Source organism: Canis aureus, chromosome 32, assembly GCF_053574225.1.
Source record: "Canis aureus isolate CA01 chromosome 32, VMU_Caureus_v.1.0, whole genome shotgun sequence".
NCBI classification, from domain to species: domain Eukaryota; kingdom Metazoa; phylum Chordata; class Mammalia; order Carnivora; family Canidae; genus Canis; species Canis aureus.
The window spans coordinates 32,963,406-32,986,139 of record NC_135642.1 but is presented as its reverse complement, the minus strand read 5'-3'; the positions used below and the strand labels follow the sequence as shown (position 1 = coordinate 32,986,139).

The following is a 22,734-nucleotide window of genomic DNA, read 5'->3' as shown; positions in this document are numbered from 1 at the left end:
GCTTTCAGGCATCGTGCTGAAACCACAAGGACCAAAGCACTCTTTATGCTCCCAGCACTATACGTACTTTCATAGCAGATGATTCTCCTGTGGACTTCATCACACAGCATTTCCTCTATGCACCCCCAAAAGAAGAAAAATTGTCACTTAGGCGAGCAAAAATGTATAATTTTAGAGCAGCAACTAAGTATTTTTTCATATATAAAAGAAATGATGAACCATAGCTTTCTAAGGCCTGCTATTAGGAATAAAGATTAAAGGGTCTGAGACCATTTGTCATATTCTTTACCTCACTCAGTTAACCATTTGAAATGTAATATTGTCTGTGCATTGGCACAGCAAAAAAAAAAAAAAAAATCGCCATTTTACTCCCATCATGTAACAGGACTAATAGGCAGTTTTTACCTTTTTGTTTATTATACAATCCTTGTAGAGCTACAAAAAGATACGAAGAAAACAAAATGTACTTCACATTCTATTGAGTACTCTCCGGATTTGATCCATCTTCTGTTCCTCACAGGTGTGGGGCATTTATCATTCTTATGTGTTTCTTTACATTTGGGCTATTTCTCTCCCAGGCCCTTAAGCCCTTTCTTTATACTATTCTGTGGTGTGTCAGGGACTAGAGTTTCCTTGAAGCAACTTGCGCCTGGGAACTCAGCATTCTCTTCTCTTTTTTGCTGACCTGTACTTCTGAGTCCTTGGGGAAGACTTGCTATAAAGATTTTTTTTTCTTTTAGATACCCTAAGAGAACAAATTAGGACTGCCAAGTAGGTTCCAAACAAATAAGAGATGGTTTCTGATTAGCAGAGTCCACAATTTCAGGTATTCAGGTTATCTTCATCTTACAGAGAGATCTCACTCCCACTTCAAGAGAGAGACTCTGCAGTGTGATGGTTAAAGGTCCAGACTCTGGAGCCACATTGCCTGGGTCCAACCTTAGCTCCTCCACTTAAAAGCTGAGTGATCAAAAAAAAAAAAAACAAAAAACAAAAAACAAACAAACAAAAAAAGCTGAGTGATCTTAAGACTCCGTCTCCTTGTCTGTAAAATGAGGATGATAATAGCCCCTGTTGTAAAGAGTTATAGGACTAAATGAAATAATTTGTGTGGAGTTCTTAGAATAATGCCCAGCATGTAGAAGATGAATGTTAGCTTTTATTATAGTATTAATGAAATAAATTGGGAATAAGAATAAACTGGGAATTGAGCTGTGCAAATCTTTATTTACGTGAAACTCAAATAAATAGAGTGTTGTAGGTTTACTCTAAGTTTTTAATAAGAGGGCAACCATGAATACAGTCTTTGCTTCTGGTCTTTGCTTCCACAGAGCTCTTACTCTTGCATACAAAGCTTTTATGAACCGTGCATGCATAGCTTTCTTTCGGTCATACCCCTAGTGAGGGTGAGAGGGCACTGCTGAGTTGCCCATTTCCATTTTCCAGAATTGCCTACCTAGTCCTGGCTTACATCTTATGTTTTGTGAAGATAGCTATCAAATATGAAAGGAGGAATTTGGGCTTTTTTTGTTCTTTTGTGAAGGAACTGTTTAAGTCCCATAGTTAAATGGGAAACTAGATTAAAGGAGAGAAAAAGTTTCTGTAATGATAAATAAAAAAGGTGTCTTAAAAACCAATACATGTGCATCAAAACATTAAGATAAATTAACAAAAAGAGGAATTGATAAATATGCGATGAAGCAAATATAGGCCAATATTAATTCTAGAATTTAGGTGGTAGGAGTGGGTGTTCATTGTATACTCAACTTTTCTGTGTGTTTGAAAATTTTCTAAGTACTGAAAATGAAAGCCGTGCATTTTCCGTCATAAGTGTCCATTTGCTCTCTGGGCAGGTGTGTCTGTACCTTTGCAGCTGGGCCTGCCTGATGCAGTGCCTCCGCAGTATGGGGCCCTAAGGGAGGTGAGCATTCACACCGCGAGGGCCAGGCTCCGGCTGCTTTACCACTTCTCTGACCTCATGTACTCGTCCTGGAGGCTACTAAACCTCAGCCCTAACAACCAGGTAAGATGTTGGCTTGGGAAGCACTGCCCATGACATGCTCACCAGGTCCCAGGAACATTCTTCCATGGCTAATACTTTTTACTCTCGGCTCCCAAGAGATGTAGAAAAGGCAACAGTTCTGTTTCCATTTTATTGCTGGTTTAGGGATAGTCCAGATACTGGTAACTGTACTGCTGGACACAGAGTGGTCCTCCTTTATGTTTTGGTTTATCCAGAGCTCAAGGATGGCTATGCATGTATATGAATGGCTAAGCATATATTTCTATAAGGTCTAATATATGATTTTAAAACTTGAGCACACACAGGTGTGTTATTACCACTGTCACAGTGGTTCTGTAAATGAGTCTGAGACCCTGGGAAGACTTCCTGATCTCCTCACAAGTGAGCATTCCGGGTCCTGTGGGCAAGAGAAAGGAAATTGGGCTGATTTGGCTGTCTTTACAGAACAGTCTAGTACTTTAGGAATAAAGCAAGCTGGCTGTGTTTGTTTGTTTGTGTAACATGTCAGTATGCCTGCCAAAATGTGCATCAGTTTGTAAAAACTGTTAGTCAGAAATCCTTGGGTAACCTGTCATGGGGCATATGAGAGAGTTGACCGATCATTGGTAGAAATAGGTAGTCAGCCAGGCAGCAGAATACTGTGCAGCACTGAACAGAATGTTAGAAAACTGTGTGTAATTAGCAGGAGAAATGCTTATGATAAAAAGTTAAGCAAGGAAAGCAGCAGAAAATCATAGTGTGTTCTTAACAATGTGAGAAATGTTTGCACACTTGGAAGGAAACCGGAGGGAGACAGATGAGAGTGATCATAGAGGTAGTTATGGAGGATTCAGTGTGTGCACGTATACGTGTCCTTTCCTATATTTTCCATGTTTTTAAAAAATAATCATATATTTTATCAGAAGAAAATATTTTTAAGAAGTTATTAATAGTTACTGCTATCTAGGTTTATGCTTTTTTAAAAAATATTTTATTTATTTATTCATGAAAGACACACAGAGGGAGAGAGGCAGAGACACAGGCAGAGGGAGAAGCAAGCTCCATGCAGGGAGCCCGATGTGGGACTCGATCCCAGGGCTCCAGGACCACGCCCTGGGCTGAAGGCAGGCACCAAACCACTGAGCCACCCAGGTGTCCCTGAGTTTATGTTTTTAAATCAAAAAGAATTGAGTTCCTGGGTTCCCTGGGTGGCTCAGCGGTTTAGCACCTGCCTTTGGCCCAGGGCGTGATCCTGGGGTCCTGGGATTGAGTCCCATGTCAGACTCCTTGCATGGAGCCTGCTCCTCCCTCTGCCTCTGCCTCTGCCTCTCTCTCTCTCTCTCTGTGTGTCTCATGAATAAATAAATAAAAAATCTTAAAAAAAAAAAGAATTACGTTCTAAAAGTGAGAAGTGTTATTTCTTGTAAGCCTTAGATTGTACCATCTCTGATAAGCTCCCTTTCTGTTACAGAGCAGTACATCTCATTATAATGCTGGCACGTGGGGCATCGTGCAAGGGCAGCTTCGGCCTTTGTTAGCACCAAGAGTCTACACCCTCCCAATGGTGCGCTCCATAGGAAAAACCATGGTTCAAGGCAAAAACTATGGACCTCAAATCACTGTAAAGAGGATATCCACCAGGTTAGCATGTGTGTGTGTGTGTGTGTGTGTGTGTGTGTGTGTGTGTGTGCACTAGCTAGCATTTTTTAGATGATTGGGACTACTAACTAATCTCTGTGAGCTTTAGCTTCCTCGGTGGTAAACCAGGAGAGTAAAAGTGTTTACCTTAGTACCCGGTGTGGTGATTACAGTGGGCCTCACACATTGTTTGGCTGTTAAGCTGACTTGTTTGCTCACTGATGGAAAGATCTTCAAGTGACCTTCGTGGTGGTTTGGGGAAGTTAGTAATGAAACAATTTCATTCTGTTTTCTCTTTCTTTTGAAGAGGACGGAAGTGTAAGCCTATCTTTGTCCAAATAGCGAGACAAGTAGTTAAACTGAATGCATCAGACCTCCGCCTGCCCTCACGAGCATGGAAAGTTAAGCTGGTTGGAGAAGGGGCTGATGACGCTGGGGGCGTGTTTGATGACACCATCACAGAAATGTGCCAGGTATATTCATGCAGTGTCCCCTGCTGAGTCATCTATTCAGGCGGTGGCTGTTTTACCATTTCCAGTAACTGCTCCATCTGACACATTTTTATAAATGGACCAAGGATGCATTTGGGAGCCTTACATAAAAATCATGCTGTTAATGATGTAAAGTGAATTATAGCAAGGGTTTGTGACATTATGTGTGAAGATATCTTACTGAATAAATATCAGTGCCTGACTCTCTACCAGTGACTCTCTATCACACTCTAATATTGGCAGAGGAAACAATGACATGTATTTACATTTATGTAATGGACAAATCTAGGACCTCCCATATGCTCTGATTAATTTTGGTGCTTTTAGAATAAAGAACTGCCAGGTTCTAGTTGAATTAGAAAAACAAATACTAAGAGTTTGGACCAGTTCTTATTTTGAGATCTAAAGTAGCAGCTTTGCTTGCAGATCAACTCTAACCCTTTCAGCTTTGCCCAGTAGCAGGATTTTTCTAATAAGTCTCGTAACTAAATTAACTTTTGGTTATCATTTGTTGGGTCTCTTTGAATACCACTGTACCCTGCTCACAGATACCCCAATTTCTGCTCTGGATTGACTTTCTTATCTTAGTTCTGCATACTACAGGATATTTTCTACATGGGAGATGTTTCTAATTTCATTTTAAATTAAGGCCACAAAAATTATAGATAGCTGGTTGTCACAAAACATCATAAATTCCTCAGAATATTCTCTTTTCAGTATGATCTTTAACTTGTTCTCTTGATGCATTTGATTGTCATTTTTTCAAAAAACTGTTCTTTTCTTTTACAGGAACTTGAAACTGGTATTGTTGACCTTCTCATACCCTCCCCCAATGCTACTGCAGAAGTAGGCTACAATAGGGATAGGTAAGGCAGTCCTCAAGTGTTTTTGACTATCTACAGTAATAATGATAGCTCATTTACTGAGTGCTTATTGAGTGCCAAGCACTTTACATAAATTATCCCATTGAATCCTCATTAGAACCCAAAGGAACGGGAGCTATTATTACTCTTTTCACAGGTAAGGAAACTGAGACATTTCCATCCTGACTTTATTATGAGACCAACTCAACAAACATATTGAAGGGTAGAGAAAACCCAGACTTGATAATGAAACCTGACTTACTTTGTGTTTCTGAAGGCCCGCATGGCCTCCCCTTAAAGAATTTTCCGTATCAGAATTCATCAGGAAGATCTGATATGCTGCCAAGTTACAGCACTTAGTATTAGTAATTACATATTATACTTGTATTTGTCAAACCTTGAATTTTTGATCCTGCTTCAAGGACTTGTAAATAATAAATGAAATGATTTTAGGAGATAGGGCACCCTGAAGCAGGTAGCCCAGGGACTAATTGACCATTCAGTTTCTCTTTTATGGTTCTTCTAAAAATAATTCAAAATATGGTCCCTGTGCTGTTTAGAAGAGTAGCCACATGTCCACATGCTGTTGGACACTCGAAATGTGGTTAGAACTGCATTAAATGTATGAAGAACTGCATTAAATTTTACTTAATTGAATAGCCACATATGGCAAATGAGTACAGTATTGATCAGCAGAGGTCTGGACTAATGTCATAGCTGTTTGATAACTTCTAATAGAAATGAGGATGGTTTTATTTTAAATAATTCCTTTAATTTTGCAGGTTCCTTTTTAATCCCTCTGCCTGCCTTGATGAACACTTAATGCAGTTTAAGTTCTTGGGAATTTTAATGGGGGTTGCCATTCGCACAAAGAAGCCTCTGGACCTCCACTTGGCCCCTCTGGTGTGGAAGCAGCTATGCTGTGTCCCACTCACCTTGGAAGACCTGGAGGAGGTGGATCTGCTGTACGTGCAGACCCTCAACAGCATTCTTCACATTGAAGACAGTGGGATTACTGAGGAAAGTTTCCATGAGGTAAATCATGGCCAGTCCATGTTCTGTTATTGACTAGAATTTTCTGTCTAAAACTCAGATACGGTCTTCCACTTACTGTCTCATTGACTTATAGCATGTCACATTGCTGCCTAGCAGCTCAGCCCTAGAGATTTAAATAGCTGCTCATGGGTAGAGTTGGCACCAGCACCCAGCTTCTGCTCCTTCCTCTTCGATCTGCTCTCTGCTAGAATGTACAAACAAGGGAACCCAGTTGGAGAGGGAGGTGTGAGGTAACCAGGGATCATCAAGCCTGGTTTGAAGACAAAGAAATTTTTTTTTTAAAGATTTAATTTATTTATGAGAGAGAGAGAGAGAGAGAGGCACAGATACAGGCAGAGGGAGAAGCAGGCTCCATTCAAGGAGCCCGATGTGGACTCGATCCCGGGTCTCCAGGATCACGCCCTGGGCTGAAGACAGTGCTAAACTGCTGAGCCACCCGGGCTGCCCCGACAAAGAAATTTTTAATTGCAGCCAGAGGAGTCATATGTTCCCTTCTGATCAAGTAGCGTGATTAGCTATCTTGATTCCTTGTTTTTATCCTTAAAATTCTTTTTTTTTTTAAGATTTATTTATTTATAAGGGAGAGACAGAGGGAGAGAGCGTGCACAAGCATGAGTAAGAGGGGCAGAGGGAGAGAGATAATAATCCCAAGCAGAGTCTGCCCTGAGTGTGGAGCCCAATCCAGGGCCTGATCCTAGGGCTCTGAGATCAGGACCTGAGCCAAAACCAAGAGTCTGATGCTTAATTCACAGCACCACCCAGGCGCCTCATCATCCCTAAAATTCTTAATGTTGTCACTGTTTTGCTATATTTGTGTGTAATATACTTTTTTTTTTTTTTAGTAAAAAAAAATATTGTTTTCTCTTCTTAGATGATTCCTCTTGATTCTTTTATTGGCCAGAGTGCTGATGGCAAAATGGTTCCCATTATCCCTGGTGGAAATAGTATCCCACTGACATTTTCCAACAGGAAGGAGTATGTGGAGAGGGCCATTGAATACCGACTTCATGAGATGGACCGACAGGTGAGCTGAAACGGGACGCTCATGTAAATATTTGCAGTTGTCCTCAAGCTAGAGCTAACTGGTTACTACTGAGTTTTGGTGTGTGAAACATATGTGTCAGTTAATTTGTATCTGTATTTCAGCCCCTGCTCAGAGACTTTCAGGCCTTACCTCTGGGTTTCCTGGGCTCAAAGTCTTAGACACCTGTAAATTGGTCACTGGTTGGGTTGAGGCCAAGCTCTCACCCAGGCCTGTAGACCCTGCCTTCTCACTCATCTCAGTCTTGTTTGTCTTTATCTCTTAATGTCCCCAATCCAGTGTCCCCACTCCAGTTGGGTTGGTCAGCACCCATGGAAACAAACCCCTAAACATTGGTCTTATAATCCCACATGAGTGCCTTCTTCCCCTCCTGCTGCGGCCCTTCAAGCCCCAGCTGCACATGCATCTCCTTCACAGACCAGCTTACCTCCAGGTCCATAGCCTGTAGAAATCTGTTTCGTTACTTAAAAATTTCTCAGGATACTGCAGTACTTCTGTGTTGTGGTCTGAGGAGTAGGCCACAGAGTTTGGATCTAATTTCTTCAATTAGTTTGTAAGACTTTGAGTGAGGAATGCATTATATATAGTGTGTGTGTGAGTCTATGTATCTCCTAAATATCCTTGTTCTGTGCTGACGTGTGGTAAGTATTTAATAATAAATGATGAGAGTGTGAAGCGTGACCATAGAAATGAACATTTTGTCCCAAAATGGGTTTTTGGTTATATAGTCCTACATAGCCACTTTAGTAATACTTTTATTTGCAGAATGTGTTGGGGTCTTCTTGAGAGCTAGACTGAGGCTCGAAGGCTGTGTAATAACTTGAAGTGTCTATGTTCTACACCCTTCCCTCCTGGTTCCTTCTTTTACTCTTGCTTTGGACCAAGTCCAGTCAGAAAACTTATCCCTTAGTGAGGCCAGGTCCTGTGAGCAATGCTGTTTACACAGCCATGGCTTAGAGTTTATCTCCAGTTCTTCAGAATTTTAATCCTCAGGGTGAATAACTAAAAATATATTGATCACCTCCTGCATGCTAGGAGTGGGGCCAGGCAGCCTCATGTGCAGTTTTCCTATGGGGACTCTGTGAGATAGATTACTATCACCATTTTGCAGATGAAAACACTGAGTCCAGAGGAATGAAGTGATATGCCCAAGGCAAATCAGAGGTTCCCAAACCAGGCTTAGTTGTGGGGGCCTTCTGTTGGCCTTTGATCTGAGGGTCAGATTGACTGCTCTCTGCCAGCTGCGCTCCACCACGGCTTTGCTCCTTTCCCAGCAATCAGGCCATCTTCCTCGTCTCATATAGCCCAGCGTTCTTCCCATCACTGTCCACATTTGTTCTCTGCCAAGCAGCCAGCCCCATACCTCTGCCTCTCTTTTTTCCAGAGAGTTTTTGGTTTGTTTCCTATCTGACATGACAGCTTATATTTGAGCAAATTTTGGTGGGGCTCTTCCCTTTAATACCAGTACAGACTGCCCTCCCTGTCAGTCCTGTTCCTTAGCCCCGGTCACGACACCCTTGTACCAGTCCAACCCAGGGCTTTCCCCATGGTGTGGCTCCTGCTTGCATCCTCAGGTATTTGCCTTTTGCTTTTTATCATTGACAATTCTGAGTTGGCCAAGGGGGAAGGAGAAGTATTTATGAACAGATCTTGAACAGCGATGAGTCTATGTGTAGGGTACGCACTGCTGTGCAACCTTGGGGTGTTTTTTAAATAGACTGTTGACAGCCTCTGGCACCTTCCCCTCAGCATTCCCCAGCTGACCTGTTCTCAACACCATGCTAGGAGAAAAGAAGCAATAGGTCACACAGACTTGCGTTGGAAATTCTCATCATAGTCACATGAGCAGCAATTATTTGCCTCATTTCTCAGATGAGAAGATTGAAAGAAGAGGTGAAGCTGAGATTCAGACCCCAAGTCTCCTGATTCAATTCTCTGTCCTTCCTACTGCCTTCCTAGGAGGTCTTGCTAGTATCTTCTTTGTACTTTTTTTTTTTTTTTTTTTTTTTTACTATGAGCACAAATAAGTTTTACAAAAAGGAGTATAACTATTTTCAAAAGAAAAATATGAATGACAAAAACAGTAGAAGCTAAACACCCCCTCTCGGGGCTTCTTACCCTGATAGAAGAGATCAAACAGCCCACGTAGCCCAGTGTAATGGTGCTCAGCCACGTGTGGTTAGGAAAATGAGTGAGTGGGGTTGGCACTGACGGGGGCCCTGGCAGGCTGAGTTTTGTGAGGGCAGAAGGCAGGTTCCTAAATTGACTTGACCTGAGACCAGAAGGAGTGTACAGGTCCCACAGGCAGGGAGAAGCATGAACAAAGGGTCAGCGGCAGGGGTAGTGGGCCATGTACGCCTAGAGTTCTGGGGGACAAGTAGAGGGTCTGGGGAACAGATGAGCAGCTGGGAGCAGTCCACACACACAGTTAATGAACAACCTCTCCTGGGAGCAGGTGGCTGCAGTCCGAGAGGGGATGTCCTGGATCGTGCCTGTGCCGCTACTGTCCCTCCTCACAGCAAAGCAGCTGGAGCAGATGGTGTGCGGGATGCCCGAGATCTCTGTGGAAGTCTTAAAGAAAGTGGTGCGGTACCGGGAGGTGGATGAGCAGCACCAGCTGGTGCAGTGGTTCTGGCACACGCTGGAGGAGTTCTCCAATGAGGAGCGTGTGCTTTTCATGAGGTTTGTGTCTGGAAGATCTCGACTGCCAGCCAACACTGCTGACATTTCTCAGAGATTTCAGATCATGAAGGTTGATAGGGTAAGTAAACTATTCTTCCTTCCGTGTAACGTCTGCCCCACTGCTGCTTTGGCTGCTTGCATGTTGGGAAAACCAAACTGTGACCTCCGAATAGGCCTACCAGTTCAGGCTTAATGTTTGGAATTTCCAGATTTTAAAAAAATCAGGCAGAAAAGACTGTTCATTTTTTGAGTGAAAAAAAAAGCCCTAAATGGACGTAGAAAGCACACTACAACCAGCAACCTTCAATAAACTGTCCAGTGCCTTCCTGAGTGAAAGCCAAGCTTGGCAGACGGCTCCTCATGCTGCCCTGCCTCTTACTTCCTGCACCTTTTCATTGTGAGACTTGTGCGCTCAGATGTGGTCTTGTTTATTTGTGGTCTTGTTTATTTGCTTTCACAGAGATATGAACATGCTCCAGAAGGGACGTGAAGGCCCAGGGAGCAGTATCGTGCAGTGTGTCTCGGAGCAGGCAGTGCAGCTTTTCTGCGGCCTGATGAAAAGCCTGGCTGTAGAGACCCAGCCCAGCTGCCATTTTGACAGATGGCTTTGGGATAAAAGGCCTTAGAACCTGAGATGCACGCTGCTGCCCCGGTTCCCTTTCTCCCGCACCCATCTGACCATGTTGCTCTTCGCCCTCAGACCGCTAGGGGGCCCCCTACCTTGACTCCAGGATAAATGCCAACTGCCTTAGTGGCCTTAAATACCTCCACAGTCAGGCCTCTGCCCCAGCTTTCCGATAGCACCTCTTAACACCTCTGTGTTCTGGCAAGAATAGACCGCTTGCCTTTTTTTCCTGACACACCACGCTGTTACCGAACTTCTGTGCTTTAGTGTAGGCTGTTCCCTCTGCTTTAGTAAGTTCTCCCTCACACCCCTTCCTTCCTAGCCTGGCAAGCACTTATTCATCCTTTAGTCCCAACACCAATGTCATCTCCAGGAAACCCTGTTGGATGCGTTCCTGCTGCCCTTGACCATTCCTGAGGGCCGACTTAGATCTCCTTCTGTCCACCTCCTGGACACTCGGTGCATCCCTTGAGCCCAGGATTAAGTTAGAAGTCTGTGTTCTCTCTCTTTCCCTCTCCAGCCCCTCAAGAGCCAGGCAGTCCTTGGGGCAGGGTCCATCATGTTTATTCCGGAAACAGTAAGGAAAATAGGGCCTCTTCACACAAGGGCCCTTCCTGCCAGTTTCAGTGTCTGCCTTTCTGGTGTTTTTCCAGTAACTATTCCTGGAGGTTGCTGTAGCAGAGCCATCCCTCCCCCACCACCCCCTGAAGCTGCCCGCCTGGGCTCCACTCCTGGGTTAGGCTGCCGGAGAGGCCACGCACAGGAAGGGCAATGAAAAGAGCCTTTCCATAAATTTTCTACATGACTTGCCAGAAACTATAAGTTGTAAATCTGTTTTGTTGCTTCAGAGAGAGATGGGTGGAGGAAACGGTTTGCTTCTATTCAGCTCTGGAAAAAAAACCTTGCCTTCTCTCTGTCCCAGGCTACCCCTGCCATCCCGGGAGTTAATCCACCACTAATCCCCTGCCTGAAGCTTTTCAGCCTCAGAGAACTGACCCCTTGGGTCCCTCCTCTGTGACTTTTAGTCCTTTGCTCCACCTCCCAAATCAGACGCACCTGTTGACATTACCCTTTGGTGTCTTGGCCGATTGTGGTTTTTCTGCATTTGAGCTTTGTGTCCTCACTGGCTCTGGCCCAGTTAGGCTACCAGACCCTCTGTCTCCCGCCTCTCTGCAATGCACTCACCAGGTGTAGGGCTCCAAGGAGGAGGTGGAGTGCCAGTGTCAAGGAGTTGAGCAAGAAAGAAAGGACAATCCCTTTCCAGAAACTGTTTTAAAATCTCATAAAAATGTCCTATCGTTACCATCATTACAGAGTTTGGAAGATCACTATTTGCAGGGAGGTTCCAGGGAGCATGTGTCCCCCGCCGGGCCCGCTCCAGTAGCAGCCCCTTCCACCTCTGTGCATGCCCGATTGGCCTCGAGCTCTCGCGCTCTCGTGCACTGGGTTCAGCTCAGTCTGTCCCTAGCACTTTTCGGTTTTTCTGCTATCATCACAATCATCATTTTTCATGACTGCATCGCTGTCAGTTTAATGGATGGACTAGGATTTAATTCACTGCTCCTTCCTCGTGTGAGCAGTGTGTCAGACATAGTGCCTGCTAGGAGGGACGGGGAGGGGCAGTGGGGAGAGCAGGTGTTCTTCTGTTTCACCAGCTTCCGGGGCATCCATTCAGCGGCTCCGGGTCTGCACCCTCCTGGTGAAAGGGAGCGAGCTGTGTTGCACAGCCCCTCGTGGTGGGCACGTTGCAAAGCGGGTTCTCTCACAGAGTCCTGCCAGTCAGGGCTGGCTCCCACTTCACACACGGGACCACGGGGGCAGTGAGGAGAGGAAGGGAGCATGTTTGCCAGAAGCCTCATGGCCATGGGACACCAGAGCCCATGTTCCTTCTACCACGGCCCAGTGTGTCCTTTTCTGGAGTCAGCTCTGCACTCATGTCTTGAAGGCGGGGAGAAGTGCTTTCCTGATTTTGGGGTGGGGGTGGTGTCACGGGTGCCACCCCAGTGCTGCAGTCACCACTCTGGGTCTCTCTCTCCACAGCCTTACGACAGTCTGCCTACCTCACAGACCTGCTTCTTCCAGCTTCGGCTGCCCCCCTACTCTAGCCAGCTGGTCATGGCTGAGCGCCTGCGCTACGCCATCAACAACTGCCGCTCGATCGACATGGACAACTACATGCTCTCGAGGAATGTGGACAACGCCGAGGGCTCGGACACTGACTACTGACCGCGGGGGCCACCGCCCCCACTTTCTCAGTAATGCTCACTTCCAATTTCATGTGGACACACTTTTATGGTAACTACATAGATGTTTAGGAACATAAACCAACATTATAAACAGTGGCCACATTTAGTTACTCTAAATGTAACAAAGAAATTAGATGTTTTTATTTTTCTGTGATTGTACAAAAAAAAAGACAAAGTGCTCTCAGTCAGGTTTTTCCCTCCACATTTTTGGTCACTTTTGATAAGTTTGCATGGAACCATTTTGGTGCATTTTTAGTTGGGAATGGTACATTTTTGTAAACCCACCCAGTGAACATGAAATTGTACATTGTGTATAATTGTTCATTAGAAAGGACAGTTTTACATGAATATTCATATATTTATTTTGTTTTAATTTGAATTGCCTGTGCAGGGTTCCTTATGCAGAGAAATAAAGCTGATTCAGGAACCAGAGTGTGGGCTTTTGTTGCCTCCAGCGGAGCTTTCAGGCTAGTGTCACTCTGACGGCACCTTGACCCCTCGGAAACTCCTTCACGCGACAGTGAGCTTTGCTCAGAGACGACAGAGCAGCTTCTGGGGGTGGGAAGCCCCTACTTTCATCTCTTTTGCCATCCTGGTGTCCTGTTTGTTCCCTCACCCCAAGGCCCCAAATCACCCTTGGCCCATCCTCTCAGCAACCCCTTCCTCCTCCTCTAAAGCTGGTTTGAGTGTCTCATGCTAATAAGAGCCTTTCCTGAGTAGCCCCAGGGTACCTAGTATGGGGTGCAGCTCTACCAGGCAAGGAGGAAGCTAAGCAGAGTAGCAGGAACCTAGCACTGCCTGGGAGGAGGCCACGGCGGGCTTGAAGAGCAGGGCGCTGTATGGCAGCATGTCTCTGCTGGGAGGGTGCCAGCGTACAGACCCGACCTCCAGCCATTTAGTAGGCGCTCAGCAAGTACGAACGAATGACCACGACAGTGAGTAGGTGAATGTGCAAATTAATATGAGAGCCAGTGAGCAGCTTTCTTATCCTCCAATGGTGGATGGGGAGGAGTTGTTCAAGGGGCTGGGGAAGGGGCTACGCTCTTAGTGCCTGAACCTAGCCCTTGAGGGCCCTGGGCAATGTGCACATTGGTTCAGGTGTGACAGTGTGTGTGTGGTTCTGGGAGGAAAGGCCGTCTTGAGAGCAGCTGTGATGGCTCTGGCTGCTGGGGGTGGGAAGATGAGGGCAAGGCCTTTGGGTGGTTTGTCTTCATCTACAGCGAGTTCATGCCACAGGCTGCTCCCAGTGTACCTCACGGGTGGCTCAGGCTGACAGCCTGCTCAAGTGAGGTGCCAGGTGGAGAGCTTTGCAGACAGTTGTTTTTCACAAGGAAGATAGAAAACAACTTTTCAAAGAGAAGTGGGAAGAAGGATACCGTTTTGTGGTACATAGATCTTTCCCAGTAAGAATGCAATAAGTATTACTATACTTTGATGGAAAAAGGCTTTGTTTTATTGAAAAGAGGTTTATGTAGGGATTGGGTCTTGGAGGAACTACAGCTTCTGGGGGGCCACGGGGGCTCTGGACAAAGATGAACTTTTCATACTTGACATAACAGCTCAGTCAGGAGGAGTGGTGAGGGGCCGTGGCCTCTGGGTGGGAGGGCACACTGCCCAGGCCTCTGGGCCAGGAGGGAACTGGGAGGAGAGAGGCCTCGGTGTGCTGCTGAGACCCTGGACAGTGCCGAGAGGGCTCCTCTAGAGCCTCTGGACTGGTTCCCGGTAACAAGTTGGCTCTTCCCTCTTCCTGGGCTGGGCTGAGGGTGTGTTGAGCTGAAGAATACAACCCGCAGTCTCAGAAATTATTTTAAATAAGAGTAACACAAGAGTAACACCTCAACCTTTGAGAGGCTCTGGCCTCTGCTGCCACATTTGGCTTTGGACTGAGGGACAGAGGTGCCCCAGCAGGTTGGTGCTTATGGCTCCAGGCCCCACCTGTCAGGCCTCACAGACGGCTTCTTGGGAGGTCTGACATGCAATGAAAATCAACACAGGCACCTTGATTTTAAAACAGATGCCATTCCTTACTGGAAAGCTGTCCTTTTTTTTTTTTTTCATTCTCTTTTAGGAGCCCTGGGAGACCGAGGGCGGTGTGAGTCTCTGGTCTGAGGGGCTGAAAGGGCCTGGCACAGGTAGTTCATCTTCCCTGGTTCGTTGTCAGCCCCTCTGTGGAGACTTGGGCAGGTTTTTTGTTTGCTGGATCATTCAGTTAAATATTTGTAGTTTTTATGATCCATAAATAGCCCCCAGAGAACTTGGACCCCTGGACCCCGGCCTTTACAACGTAAGATCTCCCCGGGGCCCTGCCGAGCACAGCTGTGTTCTGGGCCTCCCAGCTTTGGGGCCTTTGCCCAGCACTGCCTGTCAGATGAAATCTGTATCTCGTGAACTTAAGTTTTTAGCAAAAAGCAAGTCCCAGGCACGGAATCTTAGAGTGGAGGAATCCTAGAGCTAAGAGGTCAGGTGATCTTGCCCTCTACAGACCCTGAACCTGAAGTCAGGAGAGGGAACAGTCTGGATCACAGATGTGTCCAGCCAGAGCCCTGGCTTCCGGTCCGCATGCCCGCCGACCAGTGGACCCGAGAGAGCTGCGTCCCCCTCTGACGTCCAGCCTGTGCGGAAGGGCCAGTGTGTCCCTGTAAGGCTCGCCTCCACCGGTAGACACTCCCTGAGGACCGCTGGCACCAGCCTTCCAGGGGGAGCCCCGTCCTGCCCGGCGGAGGCTCTGCACCCTCCCTGGCTGTCCCTCTAGGTGGCCATTGGCTGCCTCGGCCACAACAGAGGGACAGGAGCATCCGGGCGCCAGGGCAGGTTTGTAGTCTGTTCTGACAGAGGCTGTGAGGACGCAGGTGACCTCCGGCCGTTTCCACGCGGCTTGGAACACCGGCTCCATCTCCCCGCACCGCCCGCGACAGCACCCTCCCCGCTGGCCCTGTGGGAGCTGGGCCCGGTCCTCAGGCTCGGCTCCGAGTCCTCCACCGGGCGCTCCTGGATCACCCCCGGACGCACCCAGCTTGCTCCGTCCCGGGACCTCGGCCCACGGATGTGAGGACGCCCGCCTTTCCCTACCGCGGCCTTCCAGGCCCTGCGCACTCAGACATCACCTCACCGAGTGTCCCGGGGAGGGCACCGGTCCCGTCTCAGAAACGAAGGGTCGAGAGGGCATGACCTGCCGGGTCCGGAGGGCCCGCTCCGCCCGCGAAGGCAACGGCACGCGCTAGGCGGTGGCGAGGAGGCCGCGGCCGCATCAGCCCGCCCTCGGCTCCGGGCTTCGAAAGGGCTCTCGCGGGGCAGGGCCGGGCGCCTGGGCTTACCCTGCGGGCTGAGCTCGCGGCGGCCGCGGGGAACAGTCCCACCGGCGGGGCCCCCGCAGGCCCGGAGCCCGGGGCCCCGAGGCACACCTCACCTGGGGCCGGCGCGCCGCGGGGAACTCGGGCCGGTCCGAACCAAGGAAAGCAAAGCCCCGGGGTTACAGCAAACATGCGACCCCCGGAAGCGGGGCTTTCTCCCAACGACGCCGCAGGCGGCCGGGGCTGGCCCTCCGCACACGGGGCCGAGCGCCGCGCCCCACCTCCGCCCTTGCTCCCCCGGCCTTCACCCGGACGCCCCCGCGCGGGCGCTGAGCAGCCGGACAGGCGCCCGCGTCCCCGGTTCCCAGCCTTCCCGCCGCTCCGCCGCACGGCTCGCCCCTCCGTCACCAGCCACGCGGGGGCGCTCCCTCACCCGAGGTTCCTCCCGCCCCTCCTCCCCCAGCAGCCGCCGCCTCGCCGCCGCCTCGCCCCCGCCCGGTGCGCCCGGCCCCGCCGCAGCCCCTCTTCCTGCCGGGCATCCGCCGGCCCCTTGCCGGAGGGGAAGCTCCGGGACACCGGGCTCCTCCTTTTCCCTGCTCATCCGGGGAGTACAGGGTCGCGACGCCCTTTCCCGGGGAAAGACCACCTGGCCCGAGGCGAGCGAGGGCCCGGGGCTCCCCGCCGTCCTCGCTCGGGTGCTCGCCGTGTCCCTGGGACCAGCGGCCGCCGGGCCCGAGCCCTGCGCTCCGGCGGCGCGTCAGCGACCAGGCCTGAAAGGGACGTCCGGGCGCGCGCCCACGGAAGGCCGCTCCGGCGGGCAGGACCGATCGCGCCTCGCGGTCTCCCCACCAAGGGGCTTGACGGGGCTGCTGCTTTGGTCTTCAAATCTTCACTCGGGCTTTTTCAAAGGATCTCTTCTGCCTCCGCGACGGGAGAACGGTCGAAGAGCGTAACCGTGAGGTTTACGTAAGAATCCCTGGGCCGGCGAACACTCCGGAGGCCGCGGGAGCGAGCGGTCACCGCGGGGCACCGGGCGGCGGCTCGCCCCGCCCCCGGGCAGCCCCGCCCCCGGGCAGCCCCGCCCCCGGGCAGCCCCGCCCCCGGGCAGCCCCGCCCCCGGGCAGCCCCGCCCCCGGGCCCTCCCGACGGCCCCGCCCCCCGGTGGGGCGCTCGGCCCCCGCGGCGGGTGCCGTCCCCGGGGCAGAAGGGCGTCGGGACAGGTGCTGGTGCTTAGCGAGAGCTGGTCGAGTGCTCTCCCGGCACCCGGCTACCTCATCCCGCAGTCCCGTGCGCAAAACCAAAACGTGAGGTAGGCATTAGTGTCGCCATTTCGCAGACAGGAAAACGGAGGTTCAGAGGCGTGGCGACAGTCTGGGAGGTGGAGGGGCCGGGGCCGGGGCCGGCACCCAGGTCGCCCCTTCCCCGCGGCCCTCGGCTGGCTCTCGCGCCCCGGCGCGGCGGGCCTAGCGCGGCAGCAGCTTGCGGAGCGCCGTGGCGGGCACGCCCGGGAGCTGGTCGGGGATCATGGCCGCGCTGTGCTCGGCCCGCAGCGCCAGGCGCGGGCACGCGGCACGCAGGCGGCGCAGGCCGGCCGCGCTCACGTTGCGGCAGAAGTCCACGTGCAGCGTCTGCAGCGCGCGCCCGTGCGCCGCCACGGCCGCCAGCGTGCGGTTAGTGACGCGCGCGCAGTTCTCCAGGCGCAGCGCGCGCAGGCGCGGGCAGCAGCGCAGCAGGCGCGCCAGGCAGTCGTCGGTGACGTGGCCGCAGCCCGAAAGCGTGACGGAAGCCAAGTTGGGGCACCTGCGGAGAGACGGTGGTGACGCCGGGTCGGGGCCGCCGGCGGGCCGCTGGCGTCCGCCCCGCCCCGCCCCCCCCCCCCGCGGCCCCGCCGGCGGCCGCCTGACAGCCCGTGCGCGCGGCGCGACTGCGCCCACTGGGCGAGGGGCCGGGGACACGGGCTCAGCGGCTTTGCGGACCGAGCGTGCGGTGGCGCGGCCCGGAGCTGCCGGGGTCCCCGTGCCCTGTCGCCTGCTCCCCGCCTCTCCTTCCCCCCGCCCCGAGTCTGCGCGCTCCGCCTCCTGGGCCGCCCTGGGCCCGCCGTGGGCCGCGAGGACGCCGCCGCGTTCTTTGCTTTTCTCGGGCTTGTGGCGTGGGGGTGGGGGTAGGTGGGGGAAGAGACGCGTGGCGACCACTGCGGGCAGCGGGGCTCGGGGTTCCCGTGGGGGTTCGTGTGGGGGTTCCCGTGGGGCGGCCTAAGGACAGGCAGGGTCCAGCCCGTGAGCTGGGGGCCGGGCCGCGCGCTAGAGCCCTTTCTGCCCCGCCGACCGGCACAGTTAGGCGCGCCCCTGGGATGCGAGCCCGGAGGTCGGGAAGCCGCGTGGCCAGGACCGGGTCTGAGGTGGGCGCAGGCAGGGCCGCCCGCGCGGGAAGCCGGAGGCCGCTTTGCCCCACCTTCCTAGCACCCGCTGCGGAAGAAGCTCTCAAGCAAAGGTAGATCTGGCTGCTTTGCGCGGGTGTGACCTCGCGAATCCCCCCTGGGCGTGTGGGCAGGGAGGGGATAGGGCCCAGCAGGGGCTTGTGGTGGGGAGAGCGCCTGCACGGGGCCTCCTGTAGGCACCTGTAACCCGCTTCTCCAGGGGCACCCAGACCGAGGGCTTGCGGTCGAGGGCCTGTGGCCAGAGGGAGCTGGGTCTAGACTGGGCTGCCCCTTTGCACATCAGCTGCCCCACCACCTCGACCTCACGAGCCTGGGCAAAGGGGTGAGGAACTAACACCGTTAGTTGCACACGGTGAGCCCGTCCCATCTCCCCAAGTTCACGTGGCTTCTTCCATCTTCACCTCAAACCCTCCGCACCCTGTTTTGCGAATCAGGAAACTGGCCTCGGGGGCTCCGGTAACTTGCCTGTGACCCTGCTCTCTGACGCAGGACAAATGCCTGAACTGGGCTAGTCCTCTTTTGTCAAGTGGGGGAGATTGTTAGCTCTAGGGTGGTTATGACCATACGGTGTTTAAGCCCCAAAGGTGTTGAGTGGTCCCTTTTGCTCTAAGAACCTTTAGAATAATCCTGATGTAAAGACACACCAGAGAGGGCAGCAGCTCCTTCCCTGCCATCCTTTGCTGTCTCCCGTCTGTCCCTGCCCAGAGCTGATTGCTGGAAGAACCCAATTCAAGGGATATTGTCAGTATGTATTGTGGGTCAGTGCCACCGGGTCATTTAATCTGTTATTAGCCTGTGACATAGGTGATTTATCCCATTTTACAGGTGAAGAAATGAGGTTAAGAGTTTAACTATCAGATCCAGGGTCCCATGGTTGGAGAGGAGAACTGGGGGACTCAGCATAGAACCTCACCACCAAGCCCTTTGCTGCACCCAGAGGGTGACATGAGAGGACCGCTCCACACCTTGCTGGTTTGGGAAATTAAGTTCTCTAGCAGCAAGGATGCGACAACTTCGGAGCAGGCTTGCCCCTCCCATACAAATCACTCCACTTGATTTCTGGGCCTTGCTAAGCCCATCGAAGTGGCCTCGTCCCAGCATGGCCCAACCCAGTCCATCTTGTTTTCTTCTGACTGCCTTAAAAAAAAAAAAAGGCAAGGCGGGGCCACCGCTCTGTTTCCTTCCACTCCTGTCACACTGCCAGCAAACGGCAGCTATTAAACCTGGGCGGCAGCAAACTGGCTGAGCCTAGTTTGAAAGCACTGAGAGGTGCTTTTCCTCAAAGGCAGGACAGGACTGGTCAACCTGGGCTCAGCGAGAGGCTGGCAGCGGAAGTCTGTGCTGAGCGTGGGCTGCCTTAGGCAGGAGGCTGGGACCGTGGAGGGTCGCCTGTGGCTTAGTCTCTGCCCGTGGTAGAGTTGACCAGTCACGTACAGGAGGCATTTGGGACATACTTAGACCAAAAAAATTATTTCATCTATTCAAAATTCAAATTTGAGTGTCTTGAATTTTTATTTTTTAAAATCCGGCAATCCTAGACTGTGGGCAAATCACATGACCTCCTTGAGCTTTGATTTGCTCATTTCAAAAATTAGGCTAAAACCCTCCCTTAAGGGTACGGTGAGGTTAGTAATATTCTAATGAGGAAGCCATTCTTCAGTATCACCACCCCTCCTCCTGGAGTCTGGCTTGGTTCAGCTAACCCAGAGCACCCTAACTCCTTCCTGAGCTGGGTTCCCCGCGCCTATGGAGTTTGTTTGCTAGGGGAAGAGTAGAGGGGAAGCTGATTGCTGAATCCAGGACCTTTCCCCAGGGCCTGACCTTGAAAATCCAGGCCCAGCCGGACCCCCTGAGCTCTTAATGGCTGCCAGGAAGGACAGCGACAGCCGGAGGCCAGTCTTCCTGTTTGCCCCAGAAGCAGCTCCAGGGCCTGTGAGGCTGAGGGGCAGCCCCCACGCGCACCCCCAGCACCACTGTGGACTTCTCTGGGTCTGTGCCGGGGGTGGGCCTAGACCGACTGTCTTGGGCCTAGTCTGAGGCTCCCAACATGGAGCCGTCTTGGTCTGTAATTAGCTCTTCCCTGCCCCCACCCCACCCCCCAGAAGCCTCCTAGAGCTCTAGGAGCCGGACCGTGCAGAGCCCGTGCTGCTCAGGAGGTGGCCTACCTGTCGCACACCTGGGAGAGGAAATCATTGACTAGGCTCTCATGGCGGCTGCAGATGCTCCTCTGGAAGGCGCTCTTGAGCCAGTCCTCAATGCTGCACACCTGCACGCGGCTGGAGTACCAGCAGATGGAGAGGTTCTTGAGGGCCGGGCTCAGGAGGAAGTTGTCCTTCTTGAGTTCTATGAGGGAACGAAAGTGCAGCAGGGGCCAGAGTGTGGGGTCCTCGAACACGTCCTGGAGCTGGGGGCAGGTCCGGGCCAGGTTCTTCCTGCTGTCCTTGTCCAGGAAGGAGAAGAGGTGCAGCAGGCACTCCCGGTTGAGCTGGGTGATGTGCATGGTGTGTAGCAGCCACGCTGCCTGTGGCTGGAGCCTGGGGACCTGACCTGCCGCCGCCTCCTCCCCAGCTCTGGGCTGGTGGACATATATGGTTGAGGAATGGTGTTTATTTTTGGCTAACAACTGGTGCTGAAGCTCGGAGAACGGGGCCGGGGGGGCGGGGGGTGGTTAGCCAGGATCCAGACATACGTGCAGCAGTCTGTGGCTCGGCTTATGTTCAGAGGAATTGAAAATCCTGGCAGAAAAGCAGCCTATTGAAGTTAAATAGCTTCCTTAAAAGGGATTTCTTTCCTTTTAGCTGACAGTGGTGCTTAGCAGAGAGCGCTTTTGCCTTTTCCCGAGGCATTTCCATTGAAGGTGGCTGGCCAGAGCACCTGTCTGGGCCTGCAGTCTCCGCTCCCTGGGAGGGACCCGGATTATAAATTGGATCTGTCTTCACTCTCTGGTGTATCACCGGAGCCTCTGCTCCACTCCTGTGGGAGTCGTTGTCTGTGAAGAGCTAAGGGTGACAGCTGCACGTGCAGAGCTGGGCTGAAGCCATGGGTGATGCCCCTTTCCCTGTGCTCTGCGCGGTGCTGATGGTTTGAGGGCTGGGCTGACCTACCTTCGGACCCTGCTGCCCTCTGCCAGGCAAAGGGATTTCCTCGGCCTCCCCGCTGGCTCTGTTTCTACCCTGAGTTGTTTCACAAAGATCTGTCGTAAGTAGCTTACGTCTCCGAGGCCCTTCTGGGTGTCCGCGCATAACATTTTAAGCTTAAGTTTCCTTGGCTTTACATCTTAACATTTTCCCAGTTACGTGCCATGCTGGAGCTTGTGTTTCCCAAATGTCAGGATGGGTGAGGGAGCTCTTAGTACAAGACTGCTCGAAACGATTTTTTTTAGGTTTTTTTTCTTTTTAAAGATTTATTTATTCATGAGAGACACAGAGAGGCAGAGACACAGGCAGAGGGAGAAGCAGGCTAGGCTCCTTGCGGGGAGCCCGATGCGGGACTCGATCTCTAGACCCGGGATCATGCCCTGAGCCAAAGGCAGGCGCTCAACCACTAAGCCACCCGGGCGTCCCTGCTCGAAACAATTTTAGGCTGAAGTGTTTTAGGATCAGCGGGCCCTATAAGCCCGCCACACACCACTGTTTTGTGCGGGCCTGCAGTGCCGGCCGGAGCTGGGCAGGCTGCCTGGAGGGCTCATCCCGAGTCCTGTCTCCTGCAGTCACGGCTTCCTCAGCGTCGGTTCTGTGATACTGCTCCACTCCAGGCCCACCCCAGAGCCTCCTGTAACTCTGCGGCTGTGAACTACGAGCTCTGCGTGCCGCCCGTCCTGTCGTTGGGGGTGCGGAGGGGAAAGGCTGTGTGGTCTCTGGCACTGAGGGAACACCCCCAAGTGGTTACGTTTGTTCGTTCTCCCGTCTGATTGGAGTTGGAAGGAAGGGAACACTGTCCAGTTGTGTGAAGTAAGGCAGAGCAAGCGGCTGTGTTGGACCCTCTTCTAGAACTAAGGCCTGGTCGTTCCTGGCGCAGCTTGGCCTCTAAAAGCACAACGCAGCTAAGGAAACAGGAGCCATTCTCACCAGCTCCATCTGAGACACCCCTCTCTGCGGCCCCGTGAGCTTGGTCACCCCAACTGCCAAGGGGAAGAAGGGGCGGCTTTTCTTAAAAACCGCCTAAACAGGGGGATCCCCGGGTGGCTCAGCGGTTTAGCGCCGCCTTCGGCCCAGGGCGTGGTCCTGGAGAACCTGGATCCAGTCCCACGTCGGGCTCCCTGCGTGGAGCCTGCTTCTCCCTCTGCCTGTGTCCTGCCTCTCTGTGTCTTTCATGAATAAATAAAATCTTTAAAAAACAAAAACAAAAACCGCCTAAGCCAAG

At 51.8% G+C, this 22,734-nt stretch overlaps 2 protein-coding genes and 2 long non-coding RNA genes across 13 annotated transcripts in view; 2 read left to right on the top strand and 2 right to left on the bottom strand.

The window, feature by feature from the left end:
* HERC1 (HECT and RLD domain containing E3 ubiquitin protein ligase family member 1) overlaps positions 1-13,072 on the top strand; it is a 184,014-nt gene extending 170,942 nt beyond the window's left edge. For all 9 annotated transcript variants that reach the window (XM_077881396.1, XM_077881394.1, XM_077881389.1 and 6 more), the window contains exons 71-78: positions 1,854-2,023; positions 3,474-3,643; positions 3,948-4,113; positions 4,921-4,997; positions 5,777-6,029; positions 6,922-7,074; positions 9,548-9,853; positions 12,440-13,072. In XM_077881396.1, coding sequence (XP_077737522.1) covers positions 1,854-2,023; positions 3,474-3,643; positions 3,948-4,113; positions 4,921-4,997; positions 5,777-6,029; positions 6,922-7,074; positions 9,548-9,853; positions 12,440-12,625 — 1,481 coding nt within the window. In that variant the 3' untranslated portion in view covers positions 12,626-13,072. The remainder of the gene's footprint in view (positions 1-1,853; positions 2,024-3,473; positions 3,644-3,947; positions 4,114-4,920; positions 4,998-5,776; positions 6,030-6,921; positions 7,075-9,547; positions 9,854-12,439) is intronic.
* Positions 13,073-14,075: 1,003 nt separating this feature from the next.
* Positions 14,076-17,012, bottom strand: LOC144303355 (uncharacterized). Its single transcript, XR_013370433.1, has 2 exons — positions 15,130-17,012; positions 14,076-14,418 (listed from the first exon to the last, which is right to left on the bottom strand). It is a non-coding gene; the product is annotated as an uncharacterized LOC144303355 (long non-coding RNA).
* A 59-nt stretch (positions 17,013-17,071) lies between these two features.
* On the bottom strand, positions 17,072-21,015 carry FBXL22 (F-box and leucine rich repeat protein 22). The gene is made up of 2 exons (XM_077881386.1): positions 20,538-21,015; positions 17,072-17,735 (listed from the first exon to the last, which is right to left on the bottom strand). Exons 1-2 carry the CDS (start codon positions 20,870-20,872, stop codon positions 17,399-17,401), a joined length of 672 nt encoding a protein of 223 aa, XP_077737512.1. The 5' UTR covers positions 20,873-21,015; the 3' UTR covers positions 17,072-17,398.
* LOC144303352 (uncharacterized) overlaps positions 17,090-22,734 on the top strand; it is a 33,177-nt gene continuing 27,532 nt past the window's right edge. For both annotated transcript variants that reach the window (XR_013370428.1, XR_013370429.1), the window contains exon 1: positions 17,090-17,244. This is a non-coding gene — a long non-coding RNA (uncharacterized LOC144303352). The remainder of the gene's footprint in view (positions 17,245-22,734) is intronic.

Bases quoted from the DNA above. Each gene is read 5' to 3' on its own strand.
- FBXL22 (XM_077881386.1), bottom strand. From the start codon at position 20,872: ATGCACATCACCCAGCTCAACCGGGAGTGCCTGCTGCACCTCTTCTCC. The intron at 17,736-20,537 runs GTAGGCCACCTC...GTCTCTCCGCAG, and splicing joins CTCTCCCAGGTGTGCGACAG to GTGCCCCAACTTGGCTTCCG.